Source organism: Ceratotherium simum, chromosome 11 (genome assembly GCF_057802395.1).
Source record: "Ceratotherium simum simum isolate JZ-2026a chromosome 11, ASM5780239v1, whole genome shotgun sequence".
NCBI lineage: Eukaryota > Metazoa > Chordata > Mammalia > Perissodactyla > Rhinocerotidae > Ceratotherium > Ceratotherium simum.
Window position 1 is genome coordinate 23997365 of NC_141910.1, and position 23040 is coordinate 24020404.

General features: G+C 39.0%; 1 protein-coding gene and 1 pseudogene across 4 annotated transcripts in view; one reads left to right on the forward strand and one right to left on the reverse strand.

Annotated features, from left to right (window-relative positions):
• Positions 1–14316, reverse strand: part of SANBR (SANT and BTB domain regulator of CSR) — a 67550-nt gene extending 53234 nt beyond the window's left edge. The window contains exons 1-4 of one of the 4 annotated variants that reach the window (XM_087436705.1): positions 14187–14305; positions 11636–11772; positions 9203–9327; positions 7682–7840 (exon numbers count right to left, since the gene is read on the reverse strand). In XM_087436705.1, the coding sequence (XP_087292831.1) occupies positions 7682–7840; positions 9203–9262 (219 nt within the window). In that variant the 5' untranslated portion in view covers positions 9263–9327; positions 11636–11772; positions 14187–14305. Of the gene's footprint in view, positions 1–7681; positions 7841–9202; positions 9328–11635; positions 11773–14186 lie in introns of all 4 variants that reach the window. The other 3 variants (XM_087436706.1, XM_087436707.1, XM_004435653.3) reach the window with 3 other exon arrangements.
• A 7669-nt stretch (positions 14317–21985) lies between these two features.
• LOC101407090 (large ribosomal subunit protein eL34 pseudogene) lies at positions 21986–22402 on the forward strand (annotated as a pseudogene).
• The last annotated feature ends 638 nt before the right edge of the window (positions 22403–23040 follow it).

Consider the following 23040-nt stretch of genomic DNA (forward strand, 5'->3'; position numbering starts at 1 on the left):
AAACACAACAGAGGAGATGAAGACAAATCTGGAAGGCTTAAGCATCAGAGCTGACAATACGGAGGAAAAGAATTAGCAATATTGAAGACAGTATTGAAGAAATGCTCCAGATGGAGGAGGAAAAAGAATTAAGACTTAAAAGAAATGAAGAAACTCTCCAAGAAATATCTGACTCAATTAGGAAATTAGGTATTCCAAAGGGAGAAGACAGGGAAAAAGGAGCAGAGAACTTGTTCAAAGAAATAATAGCTGAGAACTACCCAAACTTGGGGAAGGAGCTAGAAATACCAGTGAATGAAACCAAGAGATCTCCTAAATATATCAACATGAAAAGACCCTCTCCAAGGCATATAGTAGTAAAGCTGGTAAAAGTCAACAACAAAGAAAAAAATATTAAGGGCAGCTAGACAAAAAAAAAAATGTACAAAGGAATTCCTATCAGGCGCTCAGCCAATTTCTCAACAGAAACTTACAGGCTAGGAGAGAGTGGAATGATATATTCAAAGTTCTGCAAGACAAAAACTTTCAGCCAAGAATACTCTATCCAGTGAAAATTTCCTTCAAATATGATGGAGAAATAATAACTATCCCTGAATAACAGAAGCTAAGGGAGTTCATTGCCACAAGACCCCCACTATAAGAATTGCTCAAGAAGGTCCACATGCCTGAGAAAAAAAAGAGAAACGGGACACAAAGCTTTGAACATGGAGAAAAACAGGCAGACAAAACCAGAAAACTGCTGCTCTCTATGAGAATAGCTTAGCCAACACTTAATTATAAAGCCATAGATCAAGGGAAGGAAAATACCAAAAATAAATATAACCTGATCACTTTAAACACAAACTCACAACACAAGAGGAATAACTTGTGACAACAATAACTTAGAAGGGGAAGAGGAAAGGGATCCAATCGATTTAGTCTAAGGAAATAAAAGGCCATCAGAAAATGGACTATCACATCCACGAGATTTTTTATACAAACCTCATGGTAACCGCTAACCAAATAACCAGAACAGAGTCACACAAGATAAATAAAGAGAAAACTAAGAGAACCACCACACAGAATTACCAAACTGAATTGGTAGTCCGAAACACACAGGACGAGAAACAAAAGAAATGCAAAAGAACCAGAAAAATGAGCGATAAAATAGCAACATTAAGCCTTCATATATCAATAATTACTCTAAACGTAAATGGACTGAACTCTCCAATGAAAAGACACAGAGTGGTGGAACGGATTAAAAAACAAGATCCAACAATATGCTGCCTCCAGGAAACACATCTCAGCTCTAAAGACAAACACAGGCTCAGAGTGAAAGGATGGAAGACAATAATCCAAGCTAATGGCAAACAGAAGAAAGCAGGTGTTGCCATAGTTATACCAGACAAAGCTGACTTCAAGATAAAACAGGTAATGAGAGACGAAGAGGGGCAATATATCATGATAAAAGGGACATTCCACCAAAAAGACATACCACTTATAAATATGTATACACCCAACACAGGAGCACCAAAGTACATAAAGCAACCATTAACAAACCTAAAAGGAGATATTAACAACAACACAATAATAGTTGGGGATCTTAACACCCCTCTTACATCAATGGACAGATCATCCAGACAGAAAGCCAAGAAGGAAATAATGGACTTGAACGAAAAACCGGATGAGATGTACTCAATAGATATATATAGAGCACTCCATCCAAAAACAGCAGATTACACATTCTTCTCAAGTGCGCACGGAACATTCTCAAGAATAGACCCTATGTTGGGAAACAAGGCAAGCCTCAATAAATCCAATGGATCACTGATGAAATTAAAGGAGAAATCAAATCATATCTGGAGACAAATGAAAATACACTGTACCAACTCATATAGGATGCAGCAAAAGCGGTCCTGAGAGGGAAACTCATAGCAATACACCCCACCTTAACAAAAACAAAAAGCCCAAATAAGCAACCTCACACTACGCCTAACAGAATTAGAAAAACAAAGCTGCAAGTCAGCAGAAGGAGGGAAATAATAAAAATTAGAGCAGAAATAAATGAAACTGAAACCAAAAAAACAGTAGAAAAGATCAATGAAATGAAGAGCTGGTTCTTTGAGAAGATAAACAAAATTGACAAACCCTTAGCCAGACTCACCAAGAAAAAAGAGAGAAGGCTCAAATAAATAAAATTAGAAATGAAAAAGGAGAAATTACAACAGATACCACAGAAATACAAAGGATTATAAGAGAATACTACAAAAAACTATACGCCAACAAAATGGACAATCTAGAAGAAATAGATAAATTCTTAGACTCATACAACCTCCCAAAACTGAATCAAGAAGAAAGAGAGAATCTGAATAGACCAATCACAAGTAAAAAGATTGAAACAGTAATCAAAAACCTCCCCAAAAATAAAAGTCCAGGACTGGATGGTTTCTCCGGAGAATTTTACCAAACATTCAAAGAAGATTTCATACCCATTCTTCTCAAACTATTCCAAAAAATAGAGGAAGATACAACACTTCCCAACACATTCTATGAGGCCAACATCACCCTGATACCAAAGCCAGACAAGGACAATACTAAGAAGGAAAACTACAGACCAATATCCCTGATGAACTTAGAGCAAAAATCCTCAAGAAAATACTGGCAAACCAAATACAGCAATACATTAAAAAGACCATAAACCATGATCAAATGGGATTTATACCAGGGACACAGGCATGTTTCAACATCCGCAATCAATGCGATACACCACATTAACAAAACGAGGAATAAAAACCACAAGATCATCTCAATAGATGCAGAGAAGGCATCTGACAAGATCCAACACTGATTTATGATAAAAATTCTCAACAAAATGTGTATAGAAGGAAAAGTACCTTAACATAATAAAGGCCATATATGACAAACCCACAGCCAACATCATACTCAATGGGGAGAAACTGAAAGCCATCCCTCTGAAAACAGGAACAAGACAAGGGTGCCCACTCTCGCCACTCTCATTCAACATGGTAAGGGAGGTTCTGGCCAGAGCAATTAGGAAAGGAAAAGGAATAAAAGGAATACAAATAGGCAATGAAGAAGTGAAACTCCTGCTGTTTGCAGATGACATGATCTTATAGAAAACCCTAAACAATCCACTGGAAAACTATTAGAGATAATCAACAACTATAGAGCAAAGTTGCAGGGTACAAAATCAACTTACAGAAATCAGTTGCATTTCTATATGCCAATAACGAACTAACAGAAAGAGAACTCAAGAAGACAATACCATTTACAATTGCAACAAAAATAATAAAATATCTAGGAATAAATTTAACCAAGGAGGTGAAAGACCTGTACAATGAAAACTATAAGACCTTATTGAGTGAAACCAATGATGACATAAAGAAATGGAAAAATATTCCATGCATATGGACTGTTAGAATAAACATAGGTAAAATGTCCATACTATCTAAAGCAATCTAGACATTCAATGCAATCCCAATCATAATCCTGAGGACATTCTTCACGGAAATAGAACAAAGAATCCTAAAATTCATATGGGGCAACAAAAGACCCTGAATAGCTAACGCAATCCTGAGAAAAAGAACAGAGGTGGAGGTATCACAATTCCTCATTTCAAAATATACTACAAAGCGATAGTAATCAAAACAGCATGCTACTGATACAAAAACAGACACACAGATCAATGGAACAGAACTGAAAGCCCAGAAATAAAACCTCACATCTATGGGGAGTTAATCTTCGACAAAGGAGCTAAGAACATACAACAGAGAAAGGCAAGTCTCTTCAATAAATGGTGTTGGGAAAACTGGACAGCCACTTGCAAAAGAATAAAGTAGACCATCTTCTTTTGCCATACACAAAAATTAATTCAGGATGGATCAAAGACCTGAAGGTGAGACCTGAAACTGTAAAACTCCTGGAAGAAAATATAGGCAGTACACTACTCATCATTGGTCATAAAGAGATCTTTCTGAATTCCAGGTCAACTCAGACAAGGGAAACAAAAGGAAAAATAAACAAGTGGGACTTCATCAGATTAAAGAGCTTCTACAAGGCAAATGAAACCAGGATCAAAATGAATAGGCAACCCACCAGCTGGGAAAAAATATTTGCAAACCATATATCTGACAAGGGATTAATCTCCATAATACATAAAGAACTCACACAAAGGAACAACAAAAAAACAACTCGATCAAAAAATGGGCAGAGGAAATGAACAGACGCTTCTCCAAAGAAGATATACAGATGGCTAATAGGCACATGAAAAGATGTTCAACATCACTAATCATCAGGGAAATGCAAATCAAAACAACACTAAGATATCACCTTACATCCGTTAGAATGGCTATAATCACTAAGACAAAAAACAACAAATGCTCACCACTCAAATACCAATGCAGAAATAGAAGTATAATGATGTACACCTGAAATTTATACAATGTTATAAACCAATGTTACTGCAATAAACAAAAATTAAAAAAAAAAAAAATAATAATAAAAAAACAACAAATGCTGGAGAGGCTATGGAGAAACGGGAACCCTAATTCATTCCTGGTGGGAATGCAAACTGGAGCAGCCTCTATGGAAAACAGTATGGAGATTCCTCAAAAAATTAAAAATAGAAATACCTTTGATCCAGCTATTCCACTACTGGGTATCTACCCAATGAACCTGAAATCAACAATCCAAAGAGGCTTATGCACCCCTGTGTTCATTGCAGCATTATTCACCATAGCCAAGACATGGAAGCAACCCAAGTGTCCCTCGACTGATGAGTGGATAAAGAAGATGTCGGGGCTGGCCCTGTGGCTTGGTGGTTAAGTGCGCGCGCCGCAATGCTGGTGGCCCGGGTTCGGATCCCGGGTGCGCATCGAGGCGCCGCTTCTCCGTCCATCCTGAGGCTGAGTCCCACATACAGCAACTAGAAGGATGTTCAGCTGTGACATACAGCTATCTACTGGGGCTTTGGGGGGAATAAATAAAATCTTTAAAAAAAAAAAAAAAAAAAAAAAAAAAAAAAAAGAAGAAGATGTCGTATATATACACAATGGAATACTACTCAGCCACAAAAAAAGACAAAATTGTCCCATTTGCAACAACGTGGATGGACCTGGAGGGTATTATGTTAAGTGAAATAAGCCAGAAAGAGAAAGATAAACACTGCGTAATTTCACTCATAAGTGGAAAATAAACTAACACATGGACAGAGAGAACTGTTTGGTGGTTACCTGGGGCAAGGCGGGTGGGGAGTGGGCACAATGGGTGAAGGAATGCATTTATATGGTGACTGACAAACAATAATGTACAACAAAAATTTCACGATAAAGAAAAAACAAGTTGGAAACAATAGCCTACATTGAGGACCGGTTCAATAAATTACGATATAGCTCAAGTAAAAGAATAGTATACTGCCATCAAATGTTGTAAAAGTTTATTAACTGACACAAAAAGATGTTTACAATATGCTAAGTGAAAAAGCAAGCAGCAAAACAGTACATGTGTTATATGTCCACTTTAAGAATTCATATATGTATAGAAAAGAATCTGGAAGGATATATACAAGGTGTCAACAGCTTACTTTAGGTAGGGTCGGAATTATAATTTTGATATTTTGCTTGTTTCTTTGTGTGTGTGTGTCTTTAAGGACAAGTTTTGTTTAGTAATAAAAAATTATTTAAAAATTAACTCTACTTAAAAATAGTCTGATTCACATTTAGTTGAGTTTTAGTTAAATAATTCATCAATTGGGTGAATTCGAATATGCAGTGGATATCAGATGATACGATGGAGCTATTGTAAATTTTCTTAGGTTTGATCATGGTACTATGGTTATGTAATAATGTCCTTATTTTAAGGAGATGTATGCTGCAGCATATCGGGTAAATTATCATGATGTCTGAGACTTCCTTTTAAATGTCACAGAAAAAAAATTACATAAAGAGATCAAGCAAATACCTAGAATTGATCAACCTATATACAGCATATAGGGGTGCTATGCTATTCTTTCAACTTTTCTATATGTTTGAAAACTTTCACAATAAAAGTTGGAAAAAGAGTTGAATTCACAGGTTTTCCCTGTTTTAAAACCTAATGTAAAAATCCAAAAGGTGAAAAAGTATAAATTAGGGAGTGATAATATACACTAAAAAATAAGTTCCCTCATCGTTTCACAAAGACCTATAACATAACAGAGGGCAAGCAATCTTTGTGGGTACTGGTATTCTCAGCTGTAAAAGATGAGGGTGAAACTTGGTTCATTCACGGATTCCACAAGAATTTATTGAGTTGGGCCAGGCAGTGGTAAATACGCTTAAAACCCACTAGGGAAAATCATTAATGCCATTTCTACTGCTAGAACTCTGAGATGATTCACTCACTTGAGGATTCCTTTTAACAGCAAAAATTCTGAAGTCAGTGTTTCTCAAACTAGGGTTCATGGATGAACTGCCAGAAATCTAAGAGTTCCCTACAAGAGTTTTTAGATTTTAAGTTTTGATTCTGAGGATACCATTAATATAAATCATCAGATCATCAGGATGACAGAATATTTCAGTGTCTATTTGCTTTTCTGTTTAGAATTAAGTTGGTACCAAGAAGTATTTTAATTGTCCAAGGCTAATTTTAAAAAAGGATAAAAAGGGAAGGGAGGTGGTAGAGGAGAGATGCATTAGTGTTGAGAGAAGCAAGGAACGTCACAGTGCAACGTAAGGTTTCGTAGTAGGTTAAAGAGAGAAACGTAGAGAAAGAATGAAGGCTTTGAAAGGCACATGGCAGTACAGGCCGAATGCAAAAAATTCTGTGCCACAATAGATGGCACAATATTTGTGTTATAATCAGCAATTTCAGCAAAACACTATTACTTATCACATTAAATAAGCATTATTAGTTTGAATTGTGTTGGTTTTAGTTTTCACTTGTGTCTGTAATATGCAAATTTGGTTTCTGGTCAAATAGGTGTATTTACACCTAGTATTGTTAGTGCACATTTAAATCACATTAAAATAAAAATAATTTAAGTCACCATTGGGAGATTTCAAGTTTTTTCCTTAGAAAGATCTGTATACGGGCTGGCCTGGTGGCACAGTGGTTAAGTTCGAGCGCTCCACTTCGGCGGCCCGGGGTTTGCAGGTTTGGATCCCAGGCGCAGACTGACGCACCGCTTGTCGAGCCATGCTGTGGCAGCGTCCCATATAAAGTAGAGGAAGATGGGCATGGATGTTAGCCCAGGGCCAATCTTCCTCAGCAAAAAGAGGAGGATTGGCAACAGCTGTTAGCTCAGGGCTAGTCTTTCTCACCAAAAAAAAAAAAAAAAAGTTTTGTATATTACTCAAGTTTGAGAAACATAGCATTAGGGATTTAATAACATATAATCTCATTTACAAAAATTTTATCTACCCATAATTTTACAAGAATGCCTCTATTGTTTAAGATATTATTAGTGAATTTTCAGTTACTGTAAACATGTAAGATAAGGTTGAATTTTAACATACCAGGTGGGTTAATATATTATATAATTTATATAGTTTGTATCTAGTCAAATCATATCATAGGCACATTCAGTATCTATACATGCATATGAACAAGTAAACTGAAATATTTTTCTCTCTGTTAGTAGTTGTTCCTTTAAATTGATCACTTTCTTATTTTTTCAAGAGATACCTGAGGGACTGTTATTTACCTCTTTGGGTGTTAATCCAGGAACAAGCCTTGCCACAGTTTCCCAGTTGATGGTCTGCTGGATTCCGATTAATGGATAAAGGATCATGTCCAACACCATTTGGTTGTTATTGTTCAGGAAATTGTTGTTTTCTGAATAGCCACGACTCATCTTTTGGAACTAAAGATAAAGAAGACAAATATATTTATTCACATCTGAAATCCAAATGTTTTCAGAACATTATAAATCAGTTATAACACATTCCTAAGAATTATCTGCTACTATGTAGAGGAAAAATGAAACTGATCTAAAATGAACACAGAATATACAGCTCAAATCTCTTCAAATATAATAGCATTTGAATATTACAGATTAGTGGATGGACGGATAGAAGGATGAACAGATGGATAAATATGTGATTAAAAAGTATAATAAAATATTAATGGTAGAATCTAAGTGGTAGGTATATGGGTGTTCATTATAAATTCTTTTTTTTGCGAGTAAGATCAGCCCTGAGCTAACATCCGATGCCAATCCTCCTCTTTTTTGCTGAGGAAGATTGGCCCTGGGATAAGATCCATGCCCATTGTCCTCTACTTTATATGGGACGCTGCCACAGCATGGCTTGACAAGCAGTGCGTCGGTGGGCGCCCCGATCCGAACCTGTGAACCCTGGGCCGCCAAAGTGGAGCGTGCGCACTTACGCGCTGCGCCACCAGGTGGGCCCTAATTATAAAACTCTTTTGACTTTGCTGTATGGTTAAGATTTTTCATAATAAAATGTTGGGGAAAAAAGTTGAATACAATTTATCTTCCTAGGGCCGGCTCCGTGGCTTAGCGGTTAAGTGCGCGCGCTCTGATGCTGGCGGCCCGGGTTCGGATCCCGGGAGCGCCCCGAGGCACCACTTCTCCGTCCAACGCGAGGCCGAGTCCCACGTACAGCAACTAGAAGGATGTGAACCTATGACATACAACTATCTACTGGGGCTTTGGGGGGAAAAAACTGAATAAATAAAATTAAAAAAAAAAAACAAAAAAAACAATTTATCTTCCTAAAAAAAATCCTTAAGTGTGCCTGATTTATACTTTTACTACAAATTCATGGAAGGTGGAATTAAACCGTAAAAAAAATAGCTGGTTAAAAAGAATTATAATTTCATTCTAGTCCTAAGCAATATTTCTTTTATTTTTCTGTGCATGAATATCCATGCTACAAATAATGAAGGCTGAACATACTTAATTTTTACTGAGGTAATCAAACGAAATTTAAAACCCAGTTAATCTCACATTTTAGGATAAGTATAATCATCATTATTGTGCCATGTGATTATTAGTTATGAATGGCAGGAATATTATATCAACAACTGTAATTAGTATTATTTTTATATGTTTGAAACAACTTTTGGAAAGTTCTTCTCTTCTTCCTTGCCTTCAGAGGCAATGTCACAATTGGCCTGATAAGGTTTAATCCTTATACACACGCTGACACTCATATATAAAAAGCCAAGGCACCTCCACACACCTAAACATACATACTCACACCTGCAGAAGGGAGGCTTCTCTTGCTTCTTCACCTGGCTCCCCACCCATCTCTCTTCCCATCACATCCTCTAGTTCAATCCAGGAGCTCTTGAGTTACATATCCAGTGACCAAGGGTGTCCAAGATCTTCAGGCAATAGGATCATGAAGAAAAAAGCCTTAAGTGGCTTCCCAAATGAATGGAGTTCAACAAACATTTAGTGAGTCCCAACTATGAGCCAAGCGTCAGGGATACAAAGATAAATATGGCATAGTCCCCGTCCTCAAGGAGTTTATAGTCTGGTGAGGGATACTAGTAGACAATTTTAATATCATTCGCTGAGAGCCAAAGCAGAGAACAGCCATGGAGGGGAAGAGGAGGGACAGATAAATAGGTGTTATTTACTGAGTATTTACTAGGAGCCTGGAACTGTGCTAAATCTTTTACGTAAGTTATTTCAATAAATTCTCACCACATCCCTACAAGATAGGTGCTCTCCCCAATATTACAAGATGAAGAAGATAAGTAATTTGTACAAGGCCACAGAGATAACAAGAGGCAGAGCAAGGATTCAAACCCAGGTAAAACCGACTCTCAAATCCATGCTTTTTCCATTACATACAAGAGGTACAGTAAAGGGGAGCTAGCAGGTTGGGAATGATGCCTTAGGGTGGAGAGAGACAGAGTCTAACACATTTTGAAGTTAGTTATGATACGATGAAACAATTTTTTCCCCTTTTTTTTATTGTGGCAACATTGGTTTATAACATTATATAAATTTATAAAACTCTAAAATTCTATAAAAAGAATAGAACCGGCCCAGTGGCGTAGTGGTTAAGTTCATGTGCTCCACTTAGGCAGCCCAGGGTTCACCGGTTTGGATCCTGGGCGTGGACTACACACCACTCATCAAGCCATGCTGTGGCAGTGTGCTACATACAAAATAGAGGAAGGGTGGCACAGATGTTAGCTCCGGGACAATCTTCCTCAGCAAAAGGAGGAAGATTGGCAGCAGATGTTAGCATGGGGCCAATCTTCCTCACCAAAAAAAAAATAATAATAATTTTAAGAAACTTTTTTGTATTAATGTATATGAGACATTTCTTATTTTATTCAAACACTTACTGAGCACCCACTATGTGCCAGGCACCATATCTGAAGTTAGAACATACATTTATTTTTTTATTTTTATTTTTTTAAAAGATTTATTTATTTATTTTTTCCCCCCCAAAGCCCCAGTAGATAGTTGTATGTCATAGCTGCACATCCTTCTAGTTGCTGCATGTGGGACGCGGCCTCAGCATGGCCGGAGAAGCGGTGCATCGGTGCACGCCCAGGATCCGAACCCCGGCCGCCAGCAGCAGAGCACGCGCACTTAACCACTAAGACACGGGGCCGGCCCAGAATATACATTTATAGACGAAAATAATGATAAAGATTTATGACTAGTCATATCTACGATTTAATTAATGTTGAATTCTGGGTTGGGAATATAAGCTGTTCTTATGGAAAAATATTACCTATTTTAGGACAAGAAGTATAAGGCAAATATAAGCTGTTCTTATGGAAAAATATTACCTATTTTAGGACAAGAAGTATAAGGCAAAGGTTCACTGACAGACAAGTACAGTGGAAAAAGTAGTGTATACAGGAGTCTGAAGCTCTGGGTTGAGTTTTAACCCCACACATGCTAGTCAAGGCAAGTTATCTGAACTTCAGCAATAAAATTAGGTGATGGTAATACCATTACTTCGGCAATAAAATTAAGTGATGGTAATACCTCTGACTGACAGTGTAGAGAGAATCAAAGGGATTATTTTGTGAAATCACTTTGAAGACAATAAAAGTGCCTCACAAATGTCATGAAGCATAAAATAACAGCATTATCTCCTAGGACCGTGCTGAGGATTACGTGAGATGTTTAAATGCTGGAATGGGGAGTTGGAATACAGAAGCTCTCAGTAAATGTTAACTATGATTAGTACTACGTAATTGTTTACATAAAACACTGGTATAGGACATCAGGTGGTAGACATCATGAAATTATCCTATACGCTTCTGCATGAACATTAAAAAAAAACAAAGAGGGGCCGGCCCCGTGGCTTAGCGGTTAAGTGCGCGTGCTCTGCTACTGGCAGCCTGGGTTTGGACCCAGGTGCGCACGTATGCACTACTTGTCTGGCCATGCTGAGGTGGCGTCCCACATACAACAACTAGAAGGATGTGCAACTATGATGTACAACTATCTGCTGGGGCCTTGGGGAGAAAAAGGGGAAGAAAAGGAGGAGGATTGGCAATAGATGTTAGCTCAGAGCCTGTCTTCCTCAGCAAAAAGAGAGGAGGATTGGCATGGATGTTAGCTCAGGGATGATCTTCCTCACACAAAAAAAAGTATGTTAAAAAGAAAAACCCTAAGCACTCTAAAATCATAGCTTCTTAGCAACCAGAGAGGTACCTTGTTGATGGGCCAGAATCGTGTTGAGGATAAGAGTATAGACTCTGGAGCCAGACTGCCCAAATTTTCCTCTGGGTTCTAACACTTAGGGTATTATCTGGTTCAGATTACTTATCGCTATGCCTCAATTTCCTCATCTGTAAAACAAAGAATTATAGTAGCTAGCCCACATACTTTTGAGGATATCTGGACAGTGCTACCTGGCACACAGTAAGGACTATATATTTGTAGTAGTAACATTACCATTCCAGAGATCCTCAGATTAAACAGATTCATGAAGATAAATGTGACAATGAAAAGGAGAGACAGCAACTTTCCAGTGAAGTATGCTCTCAACAAAATGAGTAGAAAGTCAGACCTAGATTCTTATCCAGCTTTACCACTTCCAGCAGTACAACCCATAGTTTCAATTGTCTCAGCTATAATATAAGGAAAATAATACTTACCTTTGGGTTACTATAAAGATTAAATAATAATATACATAAAGCACCCAGCACACTACTTGGCATACAAACAGTGTTCAAAAAATAATTTATTACTATTTTATTACTACTACTATTTTTTCCCCTTTCTATTTTGGCTACCATTGGCATAAAAAATTTCCAAGAACTTAATAACTATAAAACACTGGCCTTGAGTCCAGTCGAAAACAGATTTTACAGAACTTCACTGTTCTCTACTTGTGTGCCTAGCACATCAACACTTTTCATACCACACAATTTGAGACGTATGGTAGGGCACGAGGTATTTTATTATAATTTGTTTAGACCTCAGTATAAAGTCTAAAACAGAATTCAGGGCAAGGACCTGGGTGTTGTTTTTTCTTCACTTAAAAGATTCATTTAAAATTTCTAAAATAGGGGGCTGGCCCCATGGCTTAGCGGTTAAGTGCACGCGCTCAGCTATTGGCAGCCCGGGGTTCGGATACCGGGCGCACACCGTCGCACCGCTTGTCAGGCCATGCTGAGGCCGCGTCCCACATACAGCAACTAGAAGGATGTGCAACTATGACATACAACTATATACTGGGGCTTTGGGGGAAAGAAAAAAAGGAGGAGGATTGGCAATAGATGTTAGCTCAGAGCTGGTCTTCCTCAGCAAGAAGAGGAGGATTAGCACAGATAGTTAGCTCAGGGCTGATCGTCCTCAAAAAAATAAATAAATAAAAATAAAAAAATAATAAAATTTCTAAAATATTTATTGTGGCCTACAATATGCAGGCAGGCACCTGTTAGCTAATCACAAATACTGTCCAGATCAAATACTTTAAAACTTGTATGTATATTTCAAATATGATACTCACTTATACATGTTTAAGAATTATTTAAATCATCTAGATGTGAAAAAATTTTTTTCTGTTGACATTTTCTTTACACAATTGAATCATATCAAGCAAGGGAAGACTACCCAGTATTAATTCCAGTAAAACGAAAGTTCAAGAAAGCATCCCTTAGAGTCTGAACGTTAAGTATGAAAGGCACAGCATTGACAGATAATCCTTAATAACACAAAAATTCCCTCGGAATAGCTGTCACAGTGCACCCCATTCTGGAAAAAAAAATAAACTTATCAAAAACTCTGACAGTAAGAAAAAGTTTGAAGCTCAAATTACTACTAAATCTACTCATTCATGATAAAATATTTTTTTAAAAAGTTAATGTTTAATGTGAAACGTCTTATTTACCATAAATAAAAATTCTATTTGTTTAATACATTACACTTTTTAAGAACACACGTCACGTCCCCTCCCCCATTCCCACAATTTTGGTTTATTTAAATGTATTAAGAAGACCAATCTAATTAATTAATTAATTAAGACCAAATCGAGGTCCACGATTGGCGTCTGATTTTTTTTTTTTCCCCCCAAATAGAAAAAGGCTCTTGTAGACAGAGTTTATTTTTCCCTCGGCAGTGGTAAGATGGGAAGCTAGGAGGGCCGGTAGGGCAGGTCAAATGCCTTTGGCATCACAGGGTGGGAGGTGACATCCCACCAGGGGTGACGCCTCGAGCCCAGGCTTCCTGACCACAAATGAGAACGGAGGCATTTGGCTTTCATCGTGAAGGAGGAAGGAGAAGCACATCGGCCCGCCAGGATGAATACATCAAAGCCCTGCAAACCTTCAGCCCAGAGGCTCACTGCGCGGCGCGTCCTCAGGGCACCCCAGACCTTCGCGGTCTCCCGGCCTCTCCCGTAGGGGCAGGAACTTTCGGGGCGCGGAGCGAGCGGCGAGGGGGACAAAGGCGCCGGGCAGCGGGGCGAAGCCGTGGGAAGACGCGGGGCAGACCCGGGGCGCGGCCGGGCGGGCTGACGCTGGGGCTCCCTCAGCTGGTGAGCGGGCGGAACGTGCTGATGGGATCTGGAGCGGGCAGGGCCCGCGGGCTGCGCGTGGGGGCGTTCGGAGGCGTTTGGGCGAGCGGAACCCCGGCCCGGCCCGGCCCGGCCCGCGTGGGAGGAGGCCGCGGCGGGAACGCGCGGGGGCCAGCGATACCGCCCCTCGCAGCCCTTCCCGCCCCAGAGCCGCCACCCGACCCCCCTCGGCGTCTCGCTCACCTCCACAGGGCCGCAGCGCCGCTCGCTGCACCTCCGTCACCTGCAGCGGCCCGCACCGCCCGCGCTCGCGCCATGAAGCTCCCACGACCCGGCCCGCGACGCTGTCGACAGCACCCCCAGAAGCATCCCCCACCCACTCGCAGGCAGTGGCAGAGGGACCAGCGCCGGGGGGCGGGGCAGCGCCGGGCCCAACGCTGCCCTGCCAATCGCGGGCCAGCGCCACAGCGGCGGAGCCAATGAGCGACGAGCTCCTGCGGGGCGAGAGGGAGCCGGACGAGCCGCCGCGGCAAGCAGCCGCCTTGCTTTGCCTTTACCATCCCCTTCCCCCTCTTGCAGTCACTTCCAGGCGTCGCAGTGCAGCGTCCGCACCCTACTAGCGTCTTGTCTCTTAGCAACCAGGTCTTCAGAGCCTAATCTTAGGTGACCAACTCTGAGTCCAGAAGAAGGGGGAACTTAGGAGAGAGAAAAGAACTCGGATAAAAAATGGATGAAATGGTTGGTGGTGCAGGTCAGTTTGGTATACCTGCTTAGGTTAGGTAGAACGGGAAAATTGTACGATCTGAGGGACACAAAAAGTATCTTGGGTGAAGCATTATCTTTATCAGGAGACATCTCTTGAAAAATGTAAATAGCTCTGGGTTACAAATTCGGTTTTCATACATTAATAGGTTCAGCATGTGTGTATTATTTGGTGACTACTACTACTGGGAACCTAGTAAGATGTATAAGGCTGTTTTGTAGGGCAAATGCTGCATGTCAATATTTTAAATTTCCATTTGGAACGTGTCTATTCTGAGAACCAAAACTAAATGTTAGGATCAGAAAGGGCAGAAAAAAGTAAAGCTCTACCCAAATGAATAATTACTCTAATGAGATCTGATGATTAAGTGGCTAACTGTACAGAATGTCAGTTTTTTCCAATACCACCTGTGACTTTCTGCAAATTTTTTACTATTTCTGTTCCACAAAGACATTAAAATTAGGCAAGCTTTGTGCCACAAAGATATTAGGTAAATTCTTAAAGAGAAGCTACTTGCGCTCTCTTTCCTCTCTTTCTCCTTTCATATAGGCTAAATCTCAGTTGTGATGGTGGTGAGCCAGCTTAAACCATGACGACAAGAACAACCCATACAGGATTGCAAAGCAGTAACATAGAAGGAACCTGGGCCCTGAATTACCTTGTGAAGCAAAGCTGCTTGACAGGCCCTAGGCTGCTTGCTTACCTCTGGACTGTTACATGAGACAAAAGTGTTTATCTTGCTTTAGCTACTGTATTTTCCTGCTGTTTGTTACAGAGGTTCAGTGTATTCCCTAAAAGAGAAAGTTGGTCCCTGAAAGTGGTGTGCTACAATAGCAAAGATCTAGGATATATATGGCATTGGCAGGTAGAAACATATTACAGGCTGGAAGGCTGGTGATCCTTCCCAAATACACTGGGAAAAGTGTCACCTGTTTTAATTTGGAAAGCAGATTATCAAGCCTGTAGCTCTGAGGGAAGTGGTTTAGAAAAGGTCAGAATGCAAGTTTGTGTTGGCTACCGCACCCCTTGCTTTTGGCAAGGTTCAACAAAAAGAAATGAAGTCAGTTAAGAACCAGTTTGCAAGCAGAGACAGAATAGAGCTGTACTACTGGACTCCATAACAAGTGCTCCTGCTGTTAATACACATACTATTATGCATCTCTGAGGGGTCAATTCAGGCACTAAATGTTTGAAGCTTTTCCTCACCACTCTCCAGTCTTTTCTAGAACAATATACATTTACAGAAGGACAGAACTAGAAAGGATCCTTGAAAGATCAACTTCTTCAATCTTTTCATTTTAAGGTCAGAGAAAATTTAAGGGACTTGTCCAAGGTCAAATAGCCAACTCATTAGGTGCAATGACCTTTCCCCAAGGAATAATCTTTAGCATTGTACAGATGTTCCTTCCTGAGGCCTTTATGCAGAATGAGCAATTTCCCCTAAGACTTCCATCCACTTCCCACTCCTCACCAAGTCTAACCCTTTTGTGTTCATAAGCTCATCTATCCCTCTATTAGTTTTAGTAAAGACTAAGTTGATTTAACAAGAGACCCAAAATACAGTGGCTTAACATGATAAAAGTTTATTTTGCTCTTAAACTACAGTAAAGGTGGGTGGTCCAGGGCTGGCATGGCTGCTTTGCCATCCTTAACACACAACTTCCATCTTGGAGTCTGAAATGACTGAACACTCACTCTTACTTCCACACCCCACAGAAGGAATGGGAGACAAGAAATGCATGCCCCAGTACTTTTAAAGGCACGATCCAGAAGTCACATGCATCACTTCCACTTATGTCTCATTGGCTACAACTTAACCACAAAGGAGGAGGCTAGATAATGAAGACCCTAGTTGAGCAGCTGTGTAGTCAATTAAAAGGTGGGAGTTCCACTTTTAAATTATGAGAGTGAATATTGGTGGTCAATTAGCAGACACAACAGCCTAGTTTCAAGGATTATATGCTACACAGACCTCTATTACTGACTTCACTAGAATAAATTATTTTTGAAATATTTTTAAGGAGAATTATTTTATTAAAATTTATTAAAAAGAATTATTTTATTAAAAATAAAAATATTTTTAATATTTTTAAATATTCTCTAAGGAGAAATGTGAAACTAAAAGGGAACTCCATTAGTACTGCAAAAAAATATATACACAGAAAAATGTTTATGGGTAAAAGGCAATAAAAATAAATGCAAATGGCTTTTGGACTCCAGCTACTACCAAACATTACTAGAGAACAAGACAAAACTAAACATAACTTTCTTCATGACAAGGCAAAGGGTTGTATAAAACAACAACAAAAACAAACACAAATAATGTGGAAAAGTAAAAGGTATCAATAGCACATTTCCTTCATCTGCTTCAAGGTCTGGAAGAAATTAAAAAGGTGTGTTGGAGGCCATGTTCATTTCCCAAAAATGTCTCTGATGGTTACTATATCCCAGCGTGGAGCTTTTTTTAATACCAAAATGTGGAGGCCCCTGTTCACAATACACACTTAAACTGATATGCCACATGTTCAGACTACAAGTCCTACATGATGTCATCGCATATGTGTTTGTGTGTGTGGCAGTTCTATGCCCAACACTGTCGAATCTTGATTGCTTACTCCTGAATGATAACTTTTCCTCTTGTCCCTCAGTAGCCGTGCTAGGAACAGGGAGAGATAATTTCCCACTCTTCTCATAGGCTGCTACTTGAGAATATACGGGGTCCTAAAGGGCACTGTTTAGTCCTTAAAGACAGCTCCTGATTCAAAACTGAATAACCGTGTTATTCAAATCTTAATAACACGGTTAGTAACAAGTGCTTATCACTTTTAACAAGAACTCTTACTACATGCCAGGTTCTCTGCTAAGTACTTAATACACGGTAGCCTCTCAACAACTCAGCGAAGATATTATTTTGAATTTAATGAATATTAAGCTTCAAATGGAAAATGTAACTATTCATATTAAGAGATTAATTTTGGTTGGCTTTCAAAAATGTTTTCAAATGCAAATGGAAAAACAGTAAAGTATTATATGTTTAATCATTAATATAATAGTTGAGTGAGTTTTTCCAATCAATTTATGAGTTTAGTTGCCATGTACCATATATGGATGAACAATTTTCAAAGAATATTGCCATAGACTACAAAAAATTCATAAAACTACACTATTATAAATGTATCTGCTTTTTTCTCTGATGAGTCAGAAGGCACTTAGGAATCTTCCTAAATCTTAAAGCAGAAGTTTCCAAATGTCTGTTTTAAGGACCTGTGAAGATCTGTGGCAAATGAGAAAAACAAGATGAAATATACATGCTTGCTGGTTTATTAAGTTTATTAACAGAAATTATGCCTTTTCTACTTTCTGGTGTTAATATCCTTTCTTCATTCCGGATTTCTCCTCATATCACATTAAGGATGTTGAGTTTCCCAGTTAATTTCAAACTAAGGATTAGTTGTTTTTGGTTTTGGTGAGGAAGATTGGCTCTGAGCTAACATCTGTTGCCAATCTTCCTCTTTTTTTGCTTGAGGAAGACTGTCGATGAGCTAACATCTGTGCCAATCTTCCCCTATTTTGTATGTGGGATGCCACCACAGCATGGGTTCATGGGTGGTATGTAGGTCCGTGCCCAGGATCCGAACCCATGAACCCCAGGCCACCAAAGCAGCGCATGCAAACTTAATCACTACACCACCGGGCCGACCCCTAAGGAGTAGTTTTTATAAAGTAAATATTGTTAAAAAAACAAAACGTCTCAAAGAAACAAACAACAGACATTAATTTTCCACAATGTAAAATTTGAAATAATTGGCTATGAGTCTAGAAACTGGAGGGAACTTCTACTTTTGGCATTGTGGTGGGCTACATGGGAGATTCTCCTGCTGAACAAGTAAGACCCTGGCTGGGATACATTCCTTAAAGTACTGCTGGTCTCAGGAAGTAGGAGGGAAGGCAAAATCAATCAAAACTGGTGAGCTGGGAACCTGCAGGCAGAAGGGAGGGGTACAAGTGTCCTGAAGGTAGATGCCCATAGCAACTTAGCTGTCAGGATTCTGAGCTTTGAGCTGATATGTAGAGAATAGTGAGGAGCTGATCCTGGTCTCACATTCTTACTCAAGTCCTTCTAGGGAGGACTGAAGTGGTCCCAGAATGATGATGCTTCCATACTACCAGAAGAGGCAGAAGTGAATCCTCTGTGGAGTCAAGCTTTCCTCAATTTTGGCCTGCAGACTCACAGATTAACAAGCAGTGAGCTCATAAAGGTCACCATAAACCTGAAGAGGCCAGACACTATGTGTGAGAGTCAGCACAAACAACATTTTAACTTCCAAGGTGTGCAGATATTGGAATTCTTGTAGACGTTAACCTGGCATTCTTAAATAAAAGGCACAATAAATTATCAATAATGAACAGGCAGATTGAAAAAAAAAGACAGAACTTCTAGATATAATTATTGAAATACCATTAATTATAATTAAAATTAAAATTTGGAAATTTAAAGAAAGCTCAGTGAATGAGTAAAATGGTAAATTAGAAATAGCTGAAGAGTAAACATGCAAATATACATGAAAAAATTACCCAGAGTACAGCAGAGAGACAAAGAGATGGGAAATAGGAGAGACAAAGATAGGGAGGACAGAAGAAAGTCAAACATATGTCTAATTTGAGTCCCCAAAAAACCAGAGAGAATGGAGATAACTGTTGTGAAATTTTCAGAATTGATTAAAAAGATGAATCCAAAGATCCACAGATCCTGGAAGCAAATGTATTGCAAATAGAATAAATAAAATGAAGTTGCTGGGGCAATTAAAGCATCAATTCTAATTTGCCATTTAAAAGGTATGCTATAGCCTTTTCTGTGGGGCTTACTTTCCAACTGAAGCTTACTGTACTGGCTTTAAACTAAAACTTCTTTAGTCTGCTGGATTGAATTTTAAAATCAACGAAATTTAAACTGCAAAATTTAAACGATCAACGGCACACAGTTTGACATTTCTTTCTACGTATTTAAGTCTTCTAATAGTGTAAGCAACAAAACATTGGTGCGTTATGAATATCTAGGGAAATACTGCATACTGTAGCTAGTAGTTATGAATTTAAGCCATTAATTTATCTTGTACCAATGTCATAATTTATTATTGTTAGTGTTAATTTTATAATGACAGCCATATGATCTTTTTAGAGTGAAACTTTTTTACATTAATGAGAGTATTAGGAAAAGATAACTACTATGATTTACCCACTGTATAATGAATGCCTAAAATATGCCAGGTACTCTTTCAAGTGCGGGGATGCAGGAGGACATAAAGCAATATATGCTACAAAGGAAAAAAAAAAAAAGGAAAAAGCAGAGAAGGATAAGGGAATGCACAGGGAAAAAGGAAGAAATTGCAGTTTAAAACAGGGTGACATGAATGAGCTCATTCAGAAGATGATTCTTGGGCAATGACCAGAAAGGTACAGGAGAGGGCCATGAGGATGTCTGAGAGAAGAGCGCTCCAGACAAAAGAGAAACTATGTGCAAAGGTCATAAGGTGGGAGCATGCCTGGAATATTCAAGTAAGTGCAAGGAAGCCAATGTGACTCCTGTAAGGAAAATAGAAGGTGAAGAGTAGAAAAGGGTCAGATGACATAACACCTTGCAGACTTCTGTAAGGACTCTGAGTTTTTACTGAGTCAAATGGGAAGCCACTGGAGGGTTTTTTAGCTGAGAAGTGTTGTGTTATCACTTAGATTTTTAAAAAAGGATCACTCCGTTACTGTCTTGACAACAGACTATAGGTCTGGTGAGGTAAAGGCAGAAGCAGAGAAATAAGTCATAAGGCTATTATAATAATCCAGGCAAGCAATGATGTGGCTTAGACCAAGGAGGAGGCAGTGGAGATGGTAAGTGGTCAAATGCTGAATATATTCTGAAGTTACTACAAACAGGATTTCCTGATATATGTGGGGTGTGAATGAAAATGAGAAAAGATTCCAAAGGTTTTGGCCTTAACAAATGGAAAGATGTAGTTGCCTTTTACTGACACAGGGAAGAGAATGGAGGAGAAACAGGTTTGGAAGTAAAGGTCAGGATTTTTAAGCTTACTAAACTTGAGACACCAAGTGGAGATGTCAAAGTGGCAGGTGGATATATGATTTTGAAATTCAGATATAAGATGAGAGGCCTGAAGATACAAATTTTGGAAACAAGAACATAAGGTACTATAAGCCACCAGACTGGATGAGATCAAGGAAGTGAGTATAGAGATCCAAAGTCTAAACCCTGGGGCCCTCCAACATTTAGAGGTAGGGGATATGAGGAGAAACCAGCAATGAAGGCTGAAAAGAAGAGGTCAATGATATTGCAGGGAAACTAGGAGAGTATGCTGTCCTGGAAGCCAAGGGAAAAAAGATTTTCAAGCAGGAGGAAGTGATCAACTGTGCCACTACAGGTCAAGTAGAATTAAGACTGAGAACTGTTCACTGGATAGCAATGTAGTAGTCACTGGTGACCTCAACAAGAGTTGTTTTGGTGCGGGCCAGTTCAAGACAGAACAAGGGGAGGTGTTTGGGCAGCACTATGGACAACTCTCTCCAGAGTATATAAAACATTGTTGCAGAAAACCAGTTTGGCTTCTAGTTAAATACAAGAGACTGATAATTCACATTTATCCCCTTTCCCCTCAAAATCTCCCCAAATATGACAATAAAAGAGTGAGAGGTATTAAACGAGGATAAAGCATAAAAGAGAAGACAACAATGGATGAGATCTTCAGAAGTCAGAAAGCAAATGGATGTGAGGTAACTGACTAAGCAGAGGGGATGGAATTACACCTAAGACAGGGTACACTTCTGACAACAACTAAGGCTGTTTATACCGTAGAACCCTTGAAAGGCCCAGCACTTGAAATCATCAGGCACCACTCCCTGTAGCCAGGTACAGTACACAGAAACTAGGCAAATGAGAAAGCAAGGAAATGTTAATGCCAGGAAAACCAGAAAGTTATATAAGAAATGAAAAATAAGGAGGAAAGAAATAATATTTACATGGTCACAATGATACAAATGTTTTCATTGATTTAACTAAGAGTAAAATATTAGTATACTGGGAAGATAGGGTAAGAAGAAGTGTGAGATAGTAGTGTAAGGCAGTCAAATCCTCCACTTGGGGGAAGAGGACAGAGGTCAATAGATAACCTTTGAAATTGGTAAGTCAAGAAATAGCAGGATGAGCACATTATTTAGAAATAAGAAGGTATCCTTTTTCCTCTTCCGGGGATGGTGTCTAGAGGCATTCAGAATGGTCCAGCATTTGACATACCATCGTAGGCTATTCTACAATACACCCTCTTAGGCTGTCCGGAACCCCTGGTAATGGAATTGTTTACCTTTATACCAAGAAAGTTGGGAAAGCACCAACATCCGCATGTGGCGTGTATGCAGGCCGACTCTGAGGAGTTCGTGCTGTGAGACCTAAAGTTCTTATCAGATTGTCTAAAAGGAAAAAACATGTCAGCAGGGCCTATGGAGGTTCCATGTGTGTCCATGACAGGATCAAGCATGCTTTCCTTATTGAGGGGCAGAAAATCATTGTGAAAGTGTTGAAGGCACAAGCACAGAGTCAGAAAACTAAATTAAAAAAATGATGACTTTTGAGTAATAAAAAAAGTCAAATGGCTTAAAAAAAAAAGAAAGAAGAAGGTAAAAACAGAATAGCAAAAAAAGTTAAACATGATTGCTTTGGGGATCAGGACTCTGGAGTAAGGCAAGGGACTACTTTATTTTCTTATATTTTTTAATCACAATTTGACTTTTTAAAACCACGTGATGGTACTAGTTTGATAGTTAAAAATGTAAATGAATGGATAAAACATATATAGGAAATAAGGAAAAATAACTTCAGACAAGTTATTTGTTCAACTAAGCAAATATTAAAAATAATAAATTAATCCTAATAATCTAGAATAAAAATTTCAAGTGATACCAACAGTGGTGAAGGAATAGGGGCAGGGAAACAACAGGGAGAAATGTCTGGAGGAGAAAGCAAGGAGGATGACAGCATGCCAAGACTCCAATACTGATAACTTTAAACACTGGTAGAGAAAAATAAAGATAACTAAGTTTAGAAATAACCACAACAAAAATAAAAATAGAATGTATAGCTTTCAAACCTGCCAAAGAAAATTTGATCTATAAAAAAAAGAAACAGAAAGCATCATAAGTACAAAACTTGTAATAAGGTGGCATAAATATATGAAATAACAACTGATAAAACCATGAGATGGGCCGGCCCCGTGGCTTAGCGGTTAAGTGCGCGTGCTCTGCTGCTGGCGGCCCAGGTTCGGATCCCGGGCG